The sequence below is a fragment of the Salmo trutta genome, chromosome 1 (genome assembly GCF_901001165.1).
Source record: "Salmo trutta chromosome 1, fSalTru1.1, whole genome shotgun sequence".
Lineage (NCBI taxonomy): Eukaryota > Metazoa > Chordata > Actinopteri > Salmoniformes > Salmonidae > Salmo > Salmo trutta.
In genome coordinates this window covers 7,974,453-7,993,125 of record NC_042957.1, presented here as the reverse complement: position 1 = coordinate 7,993,125, position 18,673 = coordinate 7,974,453, and the positions used below count along the sequence as shown (strand labels likewise).

At 48.0% G+C, this 18,673-nt stretch overlaps 1 protein-coding gene across 3 annotated transcripts in view; it reads left to right on the top strand.

Annotated features, from left to right (window-relative positions):
- Positions 1 to 18,673, top strand: part of ryr3 (ryanodine receptor 3) — a 242,265-nt gene that overhangs the window by 143,685 nt on the left and 79,907 nt on the right. For all 3 annotated transcript variants that reach the window (XM_029704372.1, XM_029704286.1, XM_029704198.1), the window contains 5 exons: positions 3,070 to 3,216; positions 3,403 to 3,529; positions 3,699 to 3,813; positions 9,741 to 9,873; positions 18,067 to 18,170. In XM_029704372.1, coding sequence (XP_029560232.1) covers positions 3,070 to 3,216; positions 3,403 to 3,529; positions 3,699 to 3,813; positions 9,741 to 9,873; positions 18,067 to 18,170 — 626 coding nt within the window. The remainder of the gene's footprint in view (positions 1 to 3,069; positions 3,217 to 3,402; positions 3,530 to 3,698; positions 3,814 to 9,740; positions 9,874 to 18,066; positions 18,171 to 18,673) is intronic.

Genomic DNA, 18,673 nt, shown 5'->3' with positions numbered 1-18,673 from the left:
ATGAAGTCCCTAAATAAGATCTGGTGCAACCAATTGCCTTCAGAAGTCACATAATTAGTTAAATAAAGTCCACCTGTGTGCAATCTAAGTGTCACATGATCTGTCACATGATCTCAGTATATATACACCTGTTCTGAAAGGCCCCAGAGTCTGCAACACCACTAAGCAAGGGGCACCACCAAGCAAGCGGCACCATGAAGACCAAGGAGCTCTCCAAACAGGTCAGAAACAAAGTTGTGGAGAAATACAGACATATCAGGGTTGGGTTATAAAAAATATCAGAAACTTTGAACATCCCACGGAGCACCATTAAATCCATTATTAAAAAATGGAAAGAATATGGCACCACAACAAACCTGCCAAAAGAGGGCCGGACACCAAAGCTCGGGGACAAGGCAAGGAGGGCATTAATCAGAGAGGCAACAAAGAGACGAAAGATAATCCTGAAGGTGCTCAAAGCTCCACAGCGGAGATTGGAATATCTGTCCATAGGACCACTTTAAGCCGTACACTCCACAGAGCTGGGCTTTACAGAAGAGTGGCCAAAAAAAAGCCATTGCTTAAAAAAAACAACAAGCAAACACGTTTGGTGTTTGCCGAAAGTCATGTGGGAGACTCCCCAAACGTATGGAAGAAGGTACTCTGGTCAGATGAGACTAGAATTGAGCTTTTTGGCCATCAAGGAAAATGCTATGTCTGGCGCGAACCCAACACCTCTCATCAACCCGAGAACACCAACATCATGTTTTTCATCGGCAGGGACTGGGAAACTGGTCACAATTGAAGGAATGATGGATGGCGCTAAATACAGGGAAATTCTTGAGGGAATCCTGTTTCAGTCTTTCAGAGATTTGAGACTGGGACAGAGGTTCACCTTCCAGCAGGACAATGACCCTAAGCATACTGCTAAAGCAACACTCGAGTGGTTTAAGGGGAAACATTTAAATGTCTTGGAATGGCCTAGTCAAAGCCCAGACCTCAATCCAATTGAGAATCTGTGGTATGACTTAAAGATTGCTGTACACCAGCGGAACCTATCCAACTTGAACGAGCTGGAGCAGTTTTGCCATTCAAGAATGGGCAAAAATCCTAGTGGCTAGATGTGCCAAGCTTATAGAGACATACCCCAAGAGACTTGCAGCTGTAATTGCTGCAAAAGGTGGCTCTACAAAGTATTGACTTTGGAGGGAGGTGAATAGTTACGCACGCTCAAGTTTTCTGTTTTTATGTCTTATTTCTTGTTTGTTTCACAATAAAAAATATGTTTCATCTTCAAAGTGGTAGGCATGTTGTGTAAATCAAATGATACAAACCCCCCCCAAAAATCTATTTTAATTCCAGGTTGTATGGCAACAAAATAGGAAAGATTCCAAGGGGGTTGAATACTTTCGTAAGCCACTGTATCTACCTCAATACTCCAGTATCCCTGCCTACAGTACATATCTACCTCAATACTCCAGTATCCCTGCCTATAGTACATATCTACCTCAATACTCCAGTATCCCTGCCTACAGTACATATCTACCTCAATACTCCAGTATCCCTGCCTACAGTACATATCTACCTCAATACTCCAGTATCCCTGCCTACAGTACATATCTACCTCAATACTCCAGTATCCCTGCCTACAGTACATCTCTACCTCAATACTCCAGTATCCCTGCCTACAGTACATATCTACCTCAATACTCCAGTATCCCTGCCTACAGTACATATCTACCTCAATACTCCAGTATCCCTGCCTACAGTACATCTCTACCTCAATACTCCAGTATCCCTGCCTACAGTACATCTCTACCTCAATACTCCAGTATCCCTGCCTACAGTACATATCTACTTTCAATACTCCAGTATTTTCTGCCTACATGTACATATCTACCTCAATATTCCAGTATCCCTTCACAACGAATATTTGGTACTGGCTATGACCCTTATTTCTCATTAGTTATACTATTTTGAATACTGCACTGTTGGGTAGGGCATGCAAGTTAAGCATTTCGATGTACTTGTGTGTGTGTGACAAATGCAACTTGAAACTTGACTCAGCTGATCAGTAGAACAACATCCTTCTACCAACCCTGGAAATGACACGTTTTATACGTCCTGCCTCTTCCCTCGGCTCCTGTACAACATTCCTATTGTGGTGGTACATAACATGACTTTGGAGAAGAAGAAAAAATTAATTTCAGTAAAATCTATACTCTTAGAAAAAAGGTTTCCAAAAAGGTTATTTGTCTGTCCCCATTGGAGAACGCTTTGAATAAACTTTTGTTTCCATGTAGATCCCTTTGTAGAAAGGGTTCTTCATGGAACCCAAAAGGGTTCTAACTGGAACCAAAAGGGTTCTACCTGGAACCAAAAGGGTTCTTCAAAAGGTTATTCAATGGGACAGCCGAATAACTATTCTAGTTTTTATACAGCATGTTTTTTTCTAAGAGTGTACACATCTTGGCCGCCTTGGATCTTACAGTACGCCCCCCCCCCCCCCCACAACAAAAAAATATTTATTTTGACTTGCATTTTGTTTGTAGCTTAACATAATAACTGAGAGACAGACTATTATCAATCTTTCTTGGATGGGCATGATGAGGAGAACTGCAGCTCTATCAACAGGGTTCATCTGTATGCACACATAGTGGTCACCTCTTGTAAAGCACAACCAGCTTTCCCCCAGCCTAATCAACCACCGATTTCCCATGGCAGAAGTCCAGACATTTTCTTAGAGCAAATGGCATATTGCAAAAATAAAATAGGAGCCCTAGAGAGTGAAAGAGTTGTAACTCACAGGATGTGGAGAATACACATATTGACTAGATTTGAAATAATAATTAATTCCTTCTTTCTCCAGGCAACCTGAAGGACAATGGCTAGCTGGGCTCAGACATGCACTGTATTTATCTATAATAACTGTATTTATCTATAATAACTGTATTTATAAAACTCTGGTATCTCCCCCACTCTCTCTAGCCGATATGGTCTTGTCTCCCACACCATGGCTAGCTGGGCTCAGAAATGCACTGAATCTATCTATAATATCTGTATGTGTAAAACTCTGGTATCTCCCCTCAGCCAACCTGAAGGAGTTGATCAGCCAGACCATGGCTAGCTGGGCTCAGGAGTGCAGCATCCAGGACCCAGAGCTGGTTCGTGTGATGTTCAGCCTGCTGAGACGTCAGTATGACGGCATTGGAGCGCTGCTCAGGGCCATGAAGAAGAGTATGTACTTGATCCTTGTGTCACGTCAATTGAGTGACTCCGAGACTGATTCTGATAGTTTGACCTAATCGTCCAGAGTCTTATCTTTTACTATTTTGTTGTTCATCTTTCATAAGACAATTGCAGTTAAACATGGACAAAGCCATACAGATTGCAAATGTAACTTTTGTCCCTTACTATTACCAGGTTACACCATCTCTGCTGTGTCAGTACAGGACTGTGTCAACCTCCTGGCCTCTCTGGGCCAGATCAGATCACTGCTGTCTGTACGCATGGGGAAAGAAGAGGAGAAACTCATGATCGACGGACTGGGGTGAGAGAGGAGAGGAGGTGTGTGTGTGTGTGCATTTAACATTACTGTAATGATTCATACATCCACAGTATTGCTCAATGCACACACACTAAGGTTGTTTGATCTGGTTTAGTTCAACTGTAGAACAACTGTTATCTCAGATAATTAGCTGGCCTCTGTGTGTTTGCAGTGACATAATGAACAACAAGGTGTTCTACCAGCACCCCAACCTAATGAGAGTCCTGGGGATGCATGAGACTGTCATGGAGGTGATGGTTAACGTGCTGGGAGGAGACAAGTCACAGGTACTGTACCTCAATAGTCTAAAGAGACAAGTCACAGGTACTGTACCTCATTAGTCTAAAGAGACAAGTCACAGGTACTGTACCTCAATAGTCTAAAGAGACAAGTCACAGGTACTGTACCTCAATAGTCTAAAGAGACAAGTCACAGGTACTGTACCTCAATAGTCTAAAGAGACAAGTCACAGGTACTGTACCTCAATAGTCTAAAGAGACAAGTCACAGGTACTGTACCTCAATAGTCTAAAGAGGAGACAAGTCACAGGTACTGTACCTCAATAGTCTAAAGAGACAAGTCACAGGTACTGTACCTCAATAGTCTAAAGACACAAGTCACAGGTACTGTACCTCAATAGTCTAAAGAGACAAGTCACAGGTACTGTACCTCATTAGTCTAAAGAGACAAGTCACAGGTACTGTACCTCAATAGTCTAAAGAGACAAGTCACAGGTACTGTACCTCAATAGTCTAAAGAGACAAGTCACAGGTACTGTACCTCATTAGTCTAAAGAGACAAGTCACAGGTACTGTACCTCATTAGTCTAAAGAGACAAGTCACAGGTACTGTACCTCAATAGTCTAAAGAGACAAGTCACAGGTACTGTACCTCAATAGTCTAAAGAGACAAGTCACAGGTACTGTACCTCAATAGTCTAAAGAGACAAGTCACAGGTACTGTACCTCAATAGTCTAAAGAGACAAGTCACAGGTACTGTACCTCAATAGTCTAAAGAGGAGACAAGTCACAGGTACTGTACCTTAATAGTCTAAAGAGACAAGTCACAGGTACTGTACCTCAATAGTCTAAAGAGGAGACAAGTCACAGGTACTGTACCTCATTAGTCTAAAGAGGAGACTAGTCACAGGTACTGTACCTCAATAGTCTAAAGAGACAAGTCACAGGTACTGTACCTCATTAGTCTAAAGAGGAGACAAGTCACAGGTACTGTACCTCAATAGTCTAAAGAGGAGACAAGTCACAGGTACTGTACCTCATTAGTCTAAAGAGGAGACAAGTCACAGGTACTGTACCTCATTAGTCTAAAGAGGAGACAAGTCACAGGTACTGTACCTCATTAGTCTAAAGAGGAGACAAGTCACAGGTACTGTACCTCAATAGTCTAAAGAGGAGACAAGTCGCAGGTACTGTACCTCAATAGTCTAAAGAGGAGACAAGTCACAGGTACTGTACCTCAATAGTCTAAAGAGGCGACAAGTCACAGGTACTGTACCTCATTAGTCTAAAGAGGAGACAAGTCACAGGTACTGTACCTCATTAGTCTAAAGAGGAGACAAGTCACAGGTACTGTACCTCATTAGTCTAAAGAGGAGACAAGTCACAGGTACTGTACCTCAATAGTCTAAAGAGACAAGTCACAGGTACTGTACCTCAATAGTCTAAAGATATATTCTCTCCTCGTCTAGTTTCAGTACTGGACTGATGTGAATACATTAAGATATAAAGGGGGAACATAGATACATTCAATTTAATTCATGAGTTGAATCAAAATGTTTAAATCCTTTCTCATCAAATCAAGCTTTATTTAAATAGCACATTTCAGACACGAATGCAACACAATGCTTTTCACAGAAATAAATAAATAAACAATGAAAGTAAAAACTAAAATACACAACAACCATAAGGAGATGAAAAAACGAAAGAATAACATTTTAAAACTAAAGGACAAAAAAAATAACTCTGAGGAAAAGCAAAGCTAAAAAGGTGTGTTTTAAGATCTGTTTGAAATAATGTCCACAGTTTCATCCCCCCTCAGGTTCTCTGGCAGGCTATTCCAGAGGCTGGGGGCATAGTAACTAAAGGCTGTCTCTCCATGCCTCTTGGTCCCCCTCAGGTTCTCTGGCAGGCTATTCCAGAGGCTGGGGGCATAGTAACTAAAGGCTGTCTCTCCATGCCTCTTGGTCCCCCTCAGGTTCTCTGACAGGCTATTCCAGAGGCTGGGGGCATAGTAACTAAAGGCTGTCTCTCCATGCCTCTTGGTCCCCCTCAGGTTCTCTGACAGGCTATTCCAGAGGCTGGGGGCATAGTAACTAAAGGCTGTCTCTCCATGCCTCTTGGTCCCCCTCAGGTTCTCTGACAGGCTATTCCAGAGGCTGGGGGCATAGTAACTAAAGGCTGTCTCTCCATGCCTCTTGGTCCCCCTCAGGTTCTCTGACAGGCTATTCCAGAGGCTGGGGGCATAGTAACTAAAGGCTGTCTCTCCATGCCTCTTGGTCCCCCTCAGGTTCTCTGGCAGGCTAATCCAGAGGCTGGGGGCATAGTAACTAAAGGCTGTCTCTCCATGCCTCTTGGTCCCCCTCAGGTTCTCTGGCAGGCTATTCCAGAGGCTGGGGGCATAGTAACTAAAGGCTGTCTCTCCATGCCTCTTGGTCCCCCTCAGGTTCTCTGACAGGCTATTCCAGAGGCTGGGGGCATAGTAACTAAAGGCTGTCTCTCCATGCCTCTTGGTCCCCCTCAGGTTCTCTGACAGGCTATTCCAGAGGCTGGGGGCATAGTAACTAAAGGCTGTCTCTCCATGCCTCTTGGTCCCCCTCAGGTTCTCTGGCAGGCTAATCCAGAGGCTGGGGGCATAGTAACTAAAGGCTGTCTCTCCATGCCTCTTGGTCCTAGGCTTTGGGAAAGTTATAAGGCCAGTGCCAGAGGACCTGAGGAACCTACTGGGTACATAACTTAAACGCATGTCTGATATGTATTGGCGTGCACAATCGTGGATTGATTTAAAACCAATGGAAGAATCTTAAAATGAATTGTAAAACTCACAGACAGTCAGTGCAGAGACTTTATAACTGATGTAATGTGTGCTCTCTGTCTGGTCTTGGTCAGTACCCGAGCTGTAGCGTTCTCTATGATTTGGAGTTGACCAGTGGCTTTCTTGGGTTGACCAGACAGGAGAGTATTACAGTAGTCAAGCCTGCTTATAAATAAAGCATGGATGAGTCTCTCTGTATCAGCCTGAGAAACGGTGGCACCTAAGATTATGGTCCGTGTACATTTTGATCCTTTGTTTTCCGAGTGAAAACAGAGCAATCGGGAAGTGAAAATGTCCGGTTTACCCGTTTTTGAATAAAAAGTTTTTAAAAAATGCTTGTTTTTACATATAAAACTGAAAAACATCTTGATATTTCGCTGTTCAAATCTAGGTGGGGTTAAATGTGGAATGCCTGGTCAAGTACACAGCTAACACTTCCTGTCCTTTCAAAATAGGAGGTAACCTTTCTAACTCCAGTCTATGAAGCTATGAATCTATTACCTATTAATGAATTGATTAATAGCTGCCCATACCATGCCACAGTGCCAAGATAAGGTATATTTTATTATAATTTTATCCAAGTGTAGGACTACTGTTTGTCTGGGTAGGATCCAAGGAGACCCCAAGGAGATCCCAAGGGGATCAAAATAGCTGTGATGTAAACAGCCATACAGGCGCTGTACTGTCAGGTCTATCTGTAACATGAATCCCATGTCCCAGATCCCAGGAAAGTTAATATGTTATGAGGCAGTCCCTAGCCATCAGCACATATAGGGATCCTACCCAAGATCAACCACTCAGTACCCAGAAGGAGAGAGTAAGGAGATACAGGGGAGTTGGGCAGGACATTTAAGGGGGTAAGGGTAGGTAGAGGGGTGCTGGAGGGGCATGTCCAGGAGAGGGTTGGAGGGGGTACAGGTCTGGTAATGTGATGTGAGGGGTAGAGGAGCAGGGACTCTCATGCCAGTCCTTTTTGGGATGTGCTGTAAGACTGGGGTATGATTTAATACTACTGTCTGTGCCAACAGCCAAGCATGAGCTGAACCACGTCATGCATCCCCAGACAGCCTGAGTGACAGACAAACAGACCGACCACAAGCCGTCATATCTGGTTGGCAATCTCATTAGTCAGGACCAGTAACATGAATTCCTGCACTGTTGGCCGATACTTGATCTGTCCAGGTCGTTTACTGTGTGTGTGTGTGTGTGTGTGTGTGTGTGTGTGTGTGTGTGTGTGTGTGTGTGTGTGTGTGTGTGTGTGTGTGTGTGTGTGTGTTCAGTGCCCCATATGGACCACCAAAGTCATTGCTTGTAAGCAGGTTTAAGCATATGTCAGATTTACAGTTTGTTGTGAAGGACTGTCTTGTAATGTTGTCAACGGTCCTTTGAGCTGGGGGGGGGGGGCTGTTTTCAACGATGTTGATTCAATAACATGACAAAAGCTCCATTCTAACTTGTGATCTCTCAAACAGACACATTCTAGATCTTGGTCGCTCTCTAGGACATATCTCCCATTCTCTCTAGGACATATCTCCCATTCTCTCTAGGACATATCTCCCATTCTCTCTAGGACATATCTCCCATTCTCTCTAGGACATATCTCCCATTCTCTCTAGGACATATCTCCCATTCTCTCTAGGACATATCTCCCATTCTCTCTAGGACATATCTCCCATTCTCTCTAGTACATATCTCCCATTCTCTCTAGTACATATCTCCCATTCTCTCTAGTACATATCTCCCATTCTCTCTAGTACATATCTCCCATTCTCTCTAGGACATATCTCCCATTCTCTCTAGGACATATCTCCCATTCTCTCTAGTACATATCTCCCATTCTCTCTAGGACATATCTCCCATTCTCTCTAGTACATATCTCCCATTCTCTCTAGTACATATCTCCCATTCTCTCTAGGACATATCTCCCATTCTCTCTAGGACATATCTCCCATTCTCTCTAGGACATATCTCCCATTCTCTCTAGGACATATCTCCCATTCTCTCTAGGACATATCTCCCATTCTCTCTAGTACATATCTCCCATTCTCTCTAGGACATATCTCCCATTCTCTCTAGGACATATCTCCCATTCTCTCTAGGACATATCTCCCATTCTCTCTAGGACATATCTCCCATTCTCTCTAGGACATATCTCCCATTCTCTCTAGGACATATCTCCCATTCTCTCTAGGACATATCTCCCATTCTCTCTAGGACATATCTCCCATTGACAAGTTACTTTCAGATTTATTAAAGCTTTAAACTACATAAAAGTTACTTGGCCCTAGTTTTCTGGGGGGGGTAACATAAGAGAAACAATATATTTTTTTTCTGTCATAACAAATAGACTAATAATGTAATGTTCCATAATGAAATGAGTCAATTGAAATGCACTGTAAAGTCATTATGCCCTAATCTATGGATTTCACATGACTGGGCAGGGACACAGCCACGGGTGGGCCTGGGAGGGCATATGCTCACCCAATGGGGAGCCAGGCCCAGACAATCAGAATGAGTTTTTCACCACAAAGGGCTTTATTACAGACAGAAATACTCCCCAGTTTCATCAGCTGTCCATGTGGCTGGTCTCAGACGATGCTACAGGTGAAGAAGCCAGATATGGAGGTCCTGGGTTGGCATGGTTACATGTGGTTTGTGGTTGTGAGACCGGGGGGGACCAACTGCCAAATTCTCTAAAATGACGTTGGAGGTGGATTATGGTAGAGAAATAAACATTAATTTCTCTGGCAACAGCTCTGGTGGACATTTCTGCAGTCAGCATGCAAGTTGCACACTCCTTCAAAACTTGAAAGATCTGTGACATTGTGTTGTGTGACAAAACGGCACATTTAAAAGTGGCCTTTTATTGTCCCCAGCACAAGGTGCACCTGTGTAATGATCATGCTGTTTAATCAGCTTCTTGATATGCCACACCTGTCAGGTGGATGGATTATCTTGGCAAAGGAGAAATTCTCACTAACAGGGATGTAAACAAATTTGTGCACAACATTTTTGAGAAATAAGGTTCGTGTGCATATGGAACATTTCTGGGATTTTTTATTTTAGCTCATGAAACATGGGACCAACACTTTACCTGTTGTGTTTATAGTTTTGTTCAGTATATTATATGGTTAAAAGTTATGTTTCCCTCTCTCTTTTTAGGAGATAGCGTTCCCCAAGATGGTCGCCAGCTGCTGCCGGTTCCTGTGTTACTTTTGTCGTATCAGCCGTCAGAACCAGAAGGCCATGTTTGACCACCTCAGCTACCTACTGGAGAACAGCTCTGTCGGACTGGGTGGGTAACAGGAGAGAGGGGAAGGTGGCTCAGAGAGAGAGAGAAGAGAGAGAGAGAGAGAGAGAGGAGAGAGAGAGAGAGAGAAGAGAGAGAGATAGAGAGGAGAGATAGAGAGAGAGGAGAGAGAGAGAGAGAGAGAGAGAGAGAGGAGAGAGAGAGAGATAGAGAGAGAGGAGAGAGAGGAGAGAGAGAGATGGAGAGAGAGAGTAGAGAGAGAGAGATAGGAGGATATATAGAGAGAGCAGAGAGATAGAGAGAAGAGAGAGACGCGAGAGAGAGAGAGAGAGAGCGAGAGAGAGAGGAGAGAGAGAGAGAGAGAAGAGAGAGAGAGAGAGAGAGAGAGAGAGAGAAGAGAGAGAGAGGAGAGAGAGATAGAGAGAGAAGAGAGAGAGAGAGGAGAGAGAGAGAGAGAACGAACCCCAGCAGCCTACTGGAGAACAGCAGAGTTGGAATGCTCTGTCACTGTTCTTCTAACAAGAAGGGTATGAAGGAGGGCATAGTGAGAGAGAACATACATATGGAAGAGAGGAGAGAGGGAATGGTGGCAGAGAGAGAGAAAGTGCACAGGAAACAAACAACAGCACTATGGACCTGGTCTGGGTTATCGGCCTGGCCTGGGTTATGGCCTGGGTTATGGACCTGGCCTGGGTTATCGGCCTGGCCTGGGTTATCGGCCTGGCCTGGGTTATCGGCCTGGTCTGGGTTATGGCCTGGGTTATGGACCTGGTCTGGGTTATCGGTCTGGTCTGGGTTATGGACCTGGCCTGGGTTATCGGCCTGGCCTGGGTTATCGGCCTGGTCTGGGTTATGGCCTGGGTTATGGACCTGGTCTGGGTTATCGGTCTGGTCTGGGTTATGGACCTGGTCTGGGTTATCGGCCTGGGTTATGTGCCTGGTCTGGGTTATGTGCCTGGTCTGGGTTATGTGCCTGGTCTCGGTTATGGACCATGTCTCGGTTATGAACCTGGTCTGGGTTATGGACCTGGTCTGGGTTATCGGCCTGGTCTGGGTTATGGGCTTGGCCTGGGTTATGGGCCTGGTCTGGGTTATCGGCATGGCCTGGGTTATGGGCCTGGTCTGGGTTATCGGCCTTTCCTGGGTTATCGGCCTGGGTTATGGACCTGGTCTGGGTTATGGGCCTGGTCTGGGTTATGGACCATGTCTCGGTTATGAACCTGGTCTGGGTTATGGGCCTGGTCTGGGTTATGGACCTGGTCTGGGTTATTGGTCTGGGTTATGGACCTGGTCTGGGTTATCGGCCTGGTCTGGGTTATGGCCTGGGTTATGGACCTGGTCTGGGTTATCGGCCTGGCCTGGGTTATCGGCCTGGTCTGGGTTATGGCCTGGGTTATGGACCTGTTCTGGGTTATCGGTCTGTTCTGGGTTATCGGCCTGGTCTGGGTTATGGACCTGGTCTGGGTTATCGGCCTGGGTTATGGACCTGGTCTGGGTTATGTGCCTGGTCTGGGTTATGGACCATGTCTCGGTTATGAACCTGGTCTGGGTTATGGACCTGGTCTGGGTTATGGACCTGGTCTGGGTTATCGGCCTGGCCTGGGTTATGGGCTTGGTCTGGGTTATGGGCTTGGCCTGGGTTATGGGCCTGGTCTTGGTTATCGGCATGGCCTGGGTTATGGGCCTGGTCTGGGTTATCGGCCTTTCCTGGGTTATCGGCCTGGGTTATGGACCTGGTCTGGGTTATGGACCTGGTCTGGGTTATGGGCCTGGTCTGGGTTATGGACCATGTCTCGGTTATGAACCTGGTCTGGGTTATGGGCCTGGTCTGGGTTATGGACCTGGTCTGGGTTATTGGTCTGGGTTATGGACCTGGTCTGGGTTATCGGCCTGGCCTGGGTTATGGGCTTGGTCTGGGTTATCGGCTTGGCCTGGGTTATGGGCCTGGTCTGGGTTATCGGCATGGCCTGGGTTATGGGCCTGGTCTGGGTGATCGGCATGGCCTGGGTTATGGACCTGGTCTGGGTTATGGACCTGGTCTGGGTTATGGACCTGTTCTGGGTTATGGACCTGTTCTGGGTTATGCAGCTGAGATGGGTTAGTAATAAGGTGTACACTGTCCCCTCTGTTTGTGGGACAACACATTGCATGATCTCTGTCTCCCCCGAGGAGCTCTAGGACAGAGGAGACAGAGACAGAGGGGAGGAATGGCACTGGGACAATGATATTCAGATAACGGGTGACAGAGAATGGAAGCAGTAGCACTCTGTTCTGTTGTTCTTGCTAGCAAGGCAAAGGAGGGAGAGTTGCTGGGGCAGAATAGCACTTAATTTCACCTAAAGGAGATTGGGACACATAAAGAAAAAGTCAAGCCATTATCCTGTGACTCTTTATTTGTCACAGGACACAACCCTTTGTTTTGTTGCAATGTTATTTAGTTGTTGTTTATTTCATCACAGTGACTGGGGCAGTGACTGGGGCAGTGACTGGGGCAGTGACTGGGGTAGTGACTGGGGCAGTGACTGGGGTAGTGGCTGGGGTAGTGACTGGGGTAGTGACTGGGGCAGTGACTGGGGCAGTGGCTGGGGCAGTGACTGGGGCAGTGACTGGGGTAGTGACTGGGGTAGTGGCTGGGGTAGTGGCTGGGGTAGTGACTGGGGTAGTGACTGGGGTAGTGGCTGGGGTAGTGGCTGGGGTAGTGACTGGGGTAGTGACTGGGGTAGTGGCTGGGGCAGTGACTGGGGCAGTGACTGGGGTAGTGGCTGGGGTAGTGACTGGGGTAGTGACTGGGGCAGTGACTGGGGTAGTGACTGGGGTAGTGGCTGGGGTAGTGGCTGGGGTAGTGACTGGGGTAGTGACTGGGGCAGTGACTGGGGTAGTGGCTGGGGTAGTGACTGGGGTAGTGACTGGGGCAGTGACTGGGGTAGTGACTGGGGTAGTGGCTGGGGTAGTGGCTGGGGTAGTGACTGGGGTAGTGACTGGGGCAGTGACTGGGGCAGTGGCTGGGGCAGTGACTGGGGCAGTGACTGGGGTAGTGACTGGGGTAGTGGCTGGGGTAGTGGCTGGGGTAGTGACTGGGGTAGTGACTGGGGTAGTGGCTGGGGTAGTGGCTGGGGTAGTGGCTGGGGTAGTGACTGGGGTAGTGACTGGGGTAGTGGCTGGGGCAGTGACTGGGGCAGTGACTGGGGTAGTGGCTGGGGTAGTGACTGGGGTAGTGGCTGGGGCAGTGACTGGGGCAGTGACTGGGGTAGTGACTGGGGTAGTGACTGGGGCAGTGACTGGGGCAGTGACTGGGGTAGTGACTGGGGTAGTGACTGGGGTAGTGACTGGGGCAGTGACTGGGGTAGTGACTGGGGCAGTGACTGGGGCAGTGGCTGGGGCAGTGGCTGGGGCAGTGGCTGGGGCAGTGACTGGGGTAGTGACTGGGGCAGTGGCTGGGGTAGTGACTGGGGCAGTGACTGGGGCAGTGACTGGGGTAGTGACTGGGGTAGTGACTGGGGTAGTGACTGGGGCAGTGGCTGGGGCAGTGGCTGGGGCAGTGACTGGGGCAGTGACTGGGGCAGTGGCTGGGGCAGTGACTGGGGCAGTGACTGGGGTAGTGACTGGGGTAGTGACTGGGGCAGTGACTGGGGCAGTGGCTGGGGCAGTGACTGGGGTAGTGACTGGGGTAGTGACTGGGGCAGTGGCTGGGGCAGTGACTGGGGTAGTGGCTGGGGCAGTGACTGGGGCAGTGACTGGGGCAGTGACTGGGGCAGTGACTGGGGCAGTGACTGGGGCAGTGACTGGGGTAGTGGCTGGGGCAGTGACTGGGGCAGTGGCTGGGGCAGTGACTGGGGTAGTGACTGGGGTAGTGACTGGGGTAGTGACTGGGGTAGTGACTGGGGCAGTGACTGGGGCAGTGACTGGGGCAGTGACTGGGGCAGTGGCTGGGGCAGTGACTGGGGCAGTGACTGGGGTAGTGACTGGGGCAGTGACTGGGGTAGTGGCTGGGGCAGTGACTGGGGTAGTGACTGGGGTAGTGGCTGGGGCAGTGACTGGGGCAGTGACTGGGGCAGTGACTGGGGTAGTGACTGGGGTAGTGGCTGGGGCAGTGACTGGGGCAGTGACTGGGGCAGTGGCTGGGGCAGTGACTGGGGCAGTGACTGGGGTAGTGACTGGGGTAGTGGCTGGGGCAGTGACTGGGGTAGTGACTGGGGTAGTGACTGGGGTAGTGGCTGGGGCAGTGGCTGGGGCAGTGACTGGGGCAGTGACTGGGGCAGTGGCTGGGGCAGTGACTGGGGCAGTGGCTGGGGCAGTGGCTGGGGCAGTGGCTGGGGTAGTGGCTGGGGCAGTGGCTGGGGCAGTGGCTGGGGCAGTGGCTGGGGTAGTGGCTGGGGTAGTGGCTGGGGCAGTGGCTGGGGCAGTGGCTGGGGCAGTGGCTGGGGCAGTGGCTGGGGCAGTGACTGGGGTAGTGACTGGGGTAGTGACTGGGGCAGTGGCTGGGGCAGTGGCTGGGGCAGTGACTGGGGTAGTGACTGGGGTAGTGACTGGGGCAGTGGCTGGGGCAGTGGCTGGGGCAGTGGCTGGGGCAGTGGCTGGGGCAGTGACTGGGGTAGTGACTGGGGTAGTGACTGGGGCAGTGGCTGGGGCAGTGGCTGGGGCAGTGACTGGGGTAGTGACTGGGGTAGTGACTGGGGCAGTGGCTGGGGCAGTGACTGGGGTAGTGACTGGGGTAGTGACTGGGGCAGTGGCTGGGGCAGTGACTGGGGTAGTGACTGGGGTAGTGACTGGGGCAGTGGCTGGGGCAGTGGCTGGGGCAGTGGCTGGGGCAGTGACTGGGGTAGTGACTGGGGTAGTGGCTGGGGCAGTGGCTGGGGCAGTGGCTGGGGCAGTGACTGGGGCAGTGACTGGGGTAGTGACTGGGGCAGTGGCTGGGGCAGTGGCTGGGGCAGTGACTGGGGTAGTGACTGGGGTAGTGACTGGGGCAGTGGCTGGGGCAGTGGCTGGGGCAGTGACTGGGGTAGTGACTGGGGTAGTGACTGGGGCAGTGGCTGGGGCAGTGGCTGGGGCAGTGACTGGGGTAGTGACTGGGGTAGTGACTGGGGCAGTGGCTGGGGCAGTGGCTGGGGCAGTGACTGGGGCAGTGGCTGGGGCAGTGGCTGGGGCAGTGACTGGGGCAGTGACTGGGGCAGTGACTGGGGCAGTGACTGGGGCAGTGACTGGGGCAGTGACTGGGGCAGTGACTGGGGCAGTGACTGGGGCAGTGACTGGGGCAGTGACTGGGGCAGTGACTGGGGCAGTGGCTGGGGCAGTGGCTGGGGTAGTGACTGGGGCAGTGGCTGGGGCAGTGGCTGGGGCAGTGGCTGGGGCAGTGGCTGGGGCAGTGACTGGGGTAGTGACTGTCCCTTTTACTAGAGGACTCAGCTGACCCCTTTACTAGAGGACTCACCTGTCACCTTTACTAGAGGACTCAGTGGTCCCCTTTCCTAGAGGACTCACCTGTCCCCTTTACTAGAGGAATCAGTGGTCCCCTTTACTAGGGGACTCAGCTGTCCCCTTTACTAGAGGACTTAGCTGACCCCTTTACTAGAGGACTCAGTGGTCCCCTTTCCTAGAGGACTCACCTGTCCCCTTTACTAGAGGACTCAGTTGTCCCCTTTACTAGAGGACTCACCTGTCCCCTTTACTAGAGGACTCAGTGGTCCCCTTTCCTAGATGACTCACCTGTCCCCTTTACTAGAGGACTCAGTTGTCCCCTTTCCTAGAGGACTCACCTGTCCCCTTTACTAGAGGAATCAGTGGTCCCCTTTCCTAGAGGACTCACCTGTCCCCTTTACTAGAGGACTCAGTTGTCCCCTTTCCTAGAGGACTCACCTGTCCCCTTTACTAGAGGAATCAGTGGTCCCCTTTCCTAGAGGACTGACCTGTCCCCTTTACTAGAGGACTCAGTTGTCCCCTTTACTAGAGGACTCACCTGTCCCCTTTACTAGAGGACTCAGTGGTCCCCTTTCCTAGATGACTCACCTGTCCCCTTTACTAGAGGACTCAGTTGTCCCCTTTCCTAGAGGACTCACCTGTCCCCTTTACTAGAGGACTCAGTTGTCCCCTTTACTAGAGGACTCACCTGTCCCCTTTACTAGAGGACTCAGCTGTCCCCTTTACTAGAGGACTCAGCTGTCCCCTTCACTAGAGGACTCAGCTGTCCCCTTCACTAGAGGACTCAGCTGTCCCCTTCACTAGAGGACTCAGTTGTCCCCTTCACTAGAGGAGACTGACAAACAGGTAGAGCACAGAGGGATTAAGATGTCAAAGAGAGAGTGACGGAGAAAGGAAGGTGAGAGAGATGGGAAAAGGTAGCATAGAGAGAGAGTGATCAAGAAAGGGAGAGATGGAGAGAAGGAGATCTGGAATGAAAGAGAGAGAGAGGGATAGAGAGGACAGGGTGATGGGGTTATTTAGGGATGCAGTGCATGGAGTGATGACTCACTAGGGTTGGACTGTGAGGAATAGCTGATGATGAAGTGAACACCGTACTGTGTGTGAAAGGAGATGTCTCATTCTCATGATCATAGCATGTAATGGGCACATACAAATCACCCTCATATACTGTTCTCTATACAAATCACCCTCATATACTGTTCTCTCTACAAATCACCCTCATATACTGTTCACTCTACAAATCACCCTCATATACTGTTCTCTATACAAATCACTCTCATATACTGTTCTCTCTACAAATCACCCTCATATACTGTTCTCTATACAAATCACCCTCATATACTGTTCTCTATACAAATCACCCTCATATACTGTTCTCTCTACAAATCACCCTCATATACTGTTCTCTATACAAATCACCCTCATATACTGTTCTCTCTACAAATCCCCCTCATTTGCTGTTCTCTCTACAAATCACCCTCATATACTGTTCTCTATACAAATCACCCTCATATACTGTTCTCTCTACAAATCCCCCTCATATACTGTTCTCTATACAAATCACCCTCATATACTGTTCTCTATACAAATCACCCTCATATACTGTTCTCTATACAAATCACCCTCATATACTGTTCTCTCTACAAATCACCCTCATATACTGTTCTCTCTACAAATCACCCTCATATACTGTTCTCTATACAAATCACCCTCATATACTGTTCTCTATACAAATCACCCTCATATACTGTTCTCTATACAAATCACCCTCATATACTGTTCTCTATACAAATCACCCTCATATACTGTTCTCTATACAAATCACCCTCATAAACTGTTCTCTCTACAAATCACCCTCATATACTGTTCTGTATACAAATCACCCTCATATACTGTTCTCTATACAAATCACCCTCATATACTGTTCTCTATACAAATCACCCTCATATACTGTTCTCTCTACAAATCACCCTCATATACTGTTCTGTATACAAATCACCCTCATATACTGTTCTCTATACAAATCACCCTCATATACTGTTCTCTATACAAATCACCCTCATATACTGTTCTCTATACAAATCACCCTCATATACTGTTCCATATGGGCTTAGAAGAAAATGGTTGTAATTGATGCTAAAGCGTTTCAAATTGATTTAAAATGATTTTATAGCGCTGATATGCTGAGGACAATTAATGTACGAATAGCTGCATGACATGAACACCTCACCTGAAAGGTTTTTCAAGATAACAGCACTTAATGGGCACACATTCAAATCATCTCTATGTTTGTGTTTCAAATCAAATCGGTGTAATTTATGCTACTGCCCTTTGGCAGCAACTGTTATAAATAGTTTGATATTGATTTCAAAGCACTAATATTATATGCCCACTGTACTAAATGTGTCGCAAAGAAAATGTGCCTCACATCTTATTTATCCCCTAACTGTACACTGGTCCCTACAGACAGACTCCCCAGCACTAATGGGAAGTAACCAAATCAATGGCTGGCTGGGAGGTTGGAAGTAGGAAGTGAATCAGGATTTGATGTAAAGGTGTAAATGGTATGCAGTTTAAGAGATGCAGAGACACTACCCCCTGCTGGTAGAATAGGAATGTGCGTGTCTTTTCCTGTCTGTCTCTCCATTGCCTCTAATTACAATTGAGAGATTTAGTGGATGTCAAAAATAAAGTGCTCTTGTATCGTTTATTCCATGTCCACAATAGTGAACATGACAGTTGACGTTTCTGCCGAGTGGCATTTCTCAAGACAAGAGGCAAGAAATGAAATGTTTTAGTTTTCTTCCATTGTCTCCTCAGCCTCCCCAGCCATGAGAGGATCTACTCCCCTGGACGTAGCAGCGTCTTCAGTGATGGACAACAACAGCCTGGCCCTCGCTCTGGAGGAGCCTGACCTTGAGAAGGTGGGAGACACACTGTCACATTATATAATACACATCCATCAACCTCACCTGTCCATGATATAATACACATCTGTCGACTCTACCTGTCCATTATATAATACACATCTGTCGACTCTACCTGTCCATTATATAATACACATCTGTCAACCTCACCTGTCCATTATATAATACACATCTGTCGACTTCACCTGTCCATTATATAATACACATCTGTCGACTCTACCTGTCCATTATATAATACACATCTGTCAACCTCACCTGTCCATTATATAATACACATCTGTCGACTCTACATGTCCATTATATAATACACATCCATCAACTTCACCTGTCCATTATATAATAAACATCTGATGACCTTACCTGTCCATTATATAATACACATCTGTCGACTTCACATGTCCATTATATAATACACATCCATCAACCCCACCTGTCCATTATATAATACACATCCATCAACCTCACATGCCCATTATATAATACACATCTGTCGACTATAC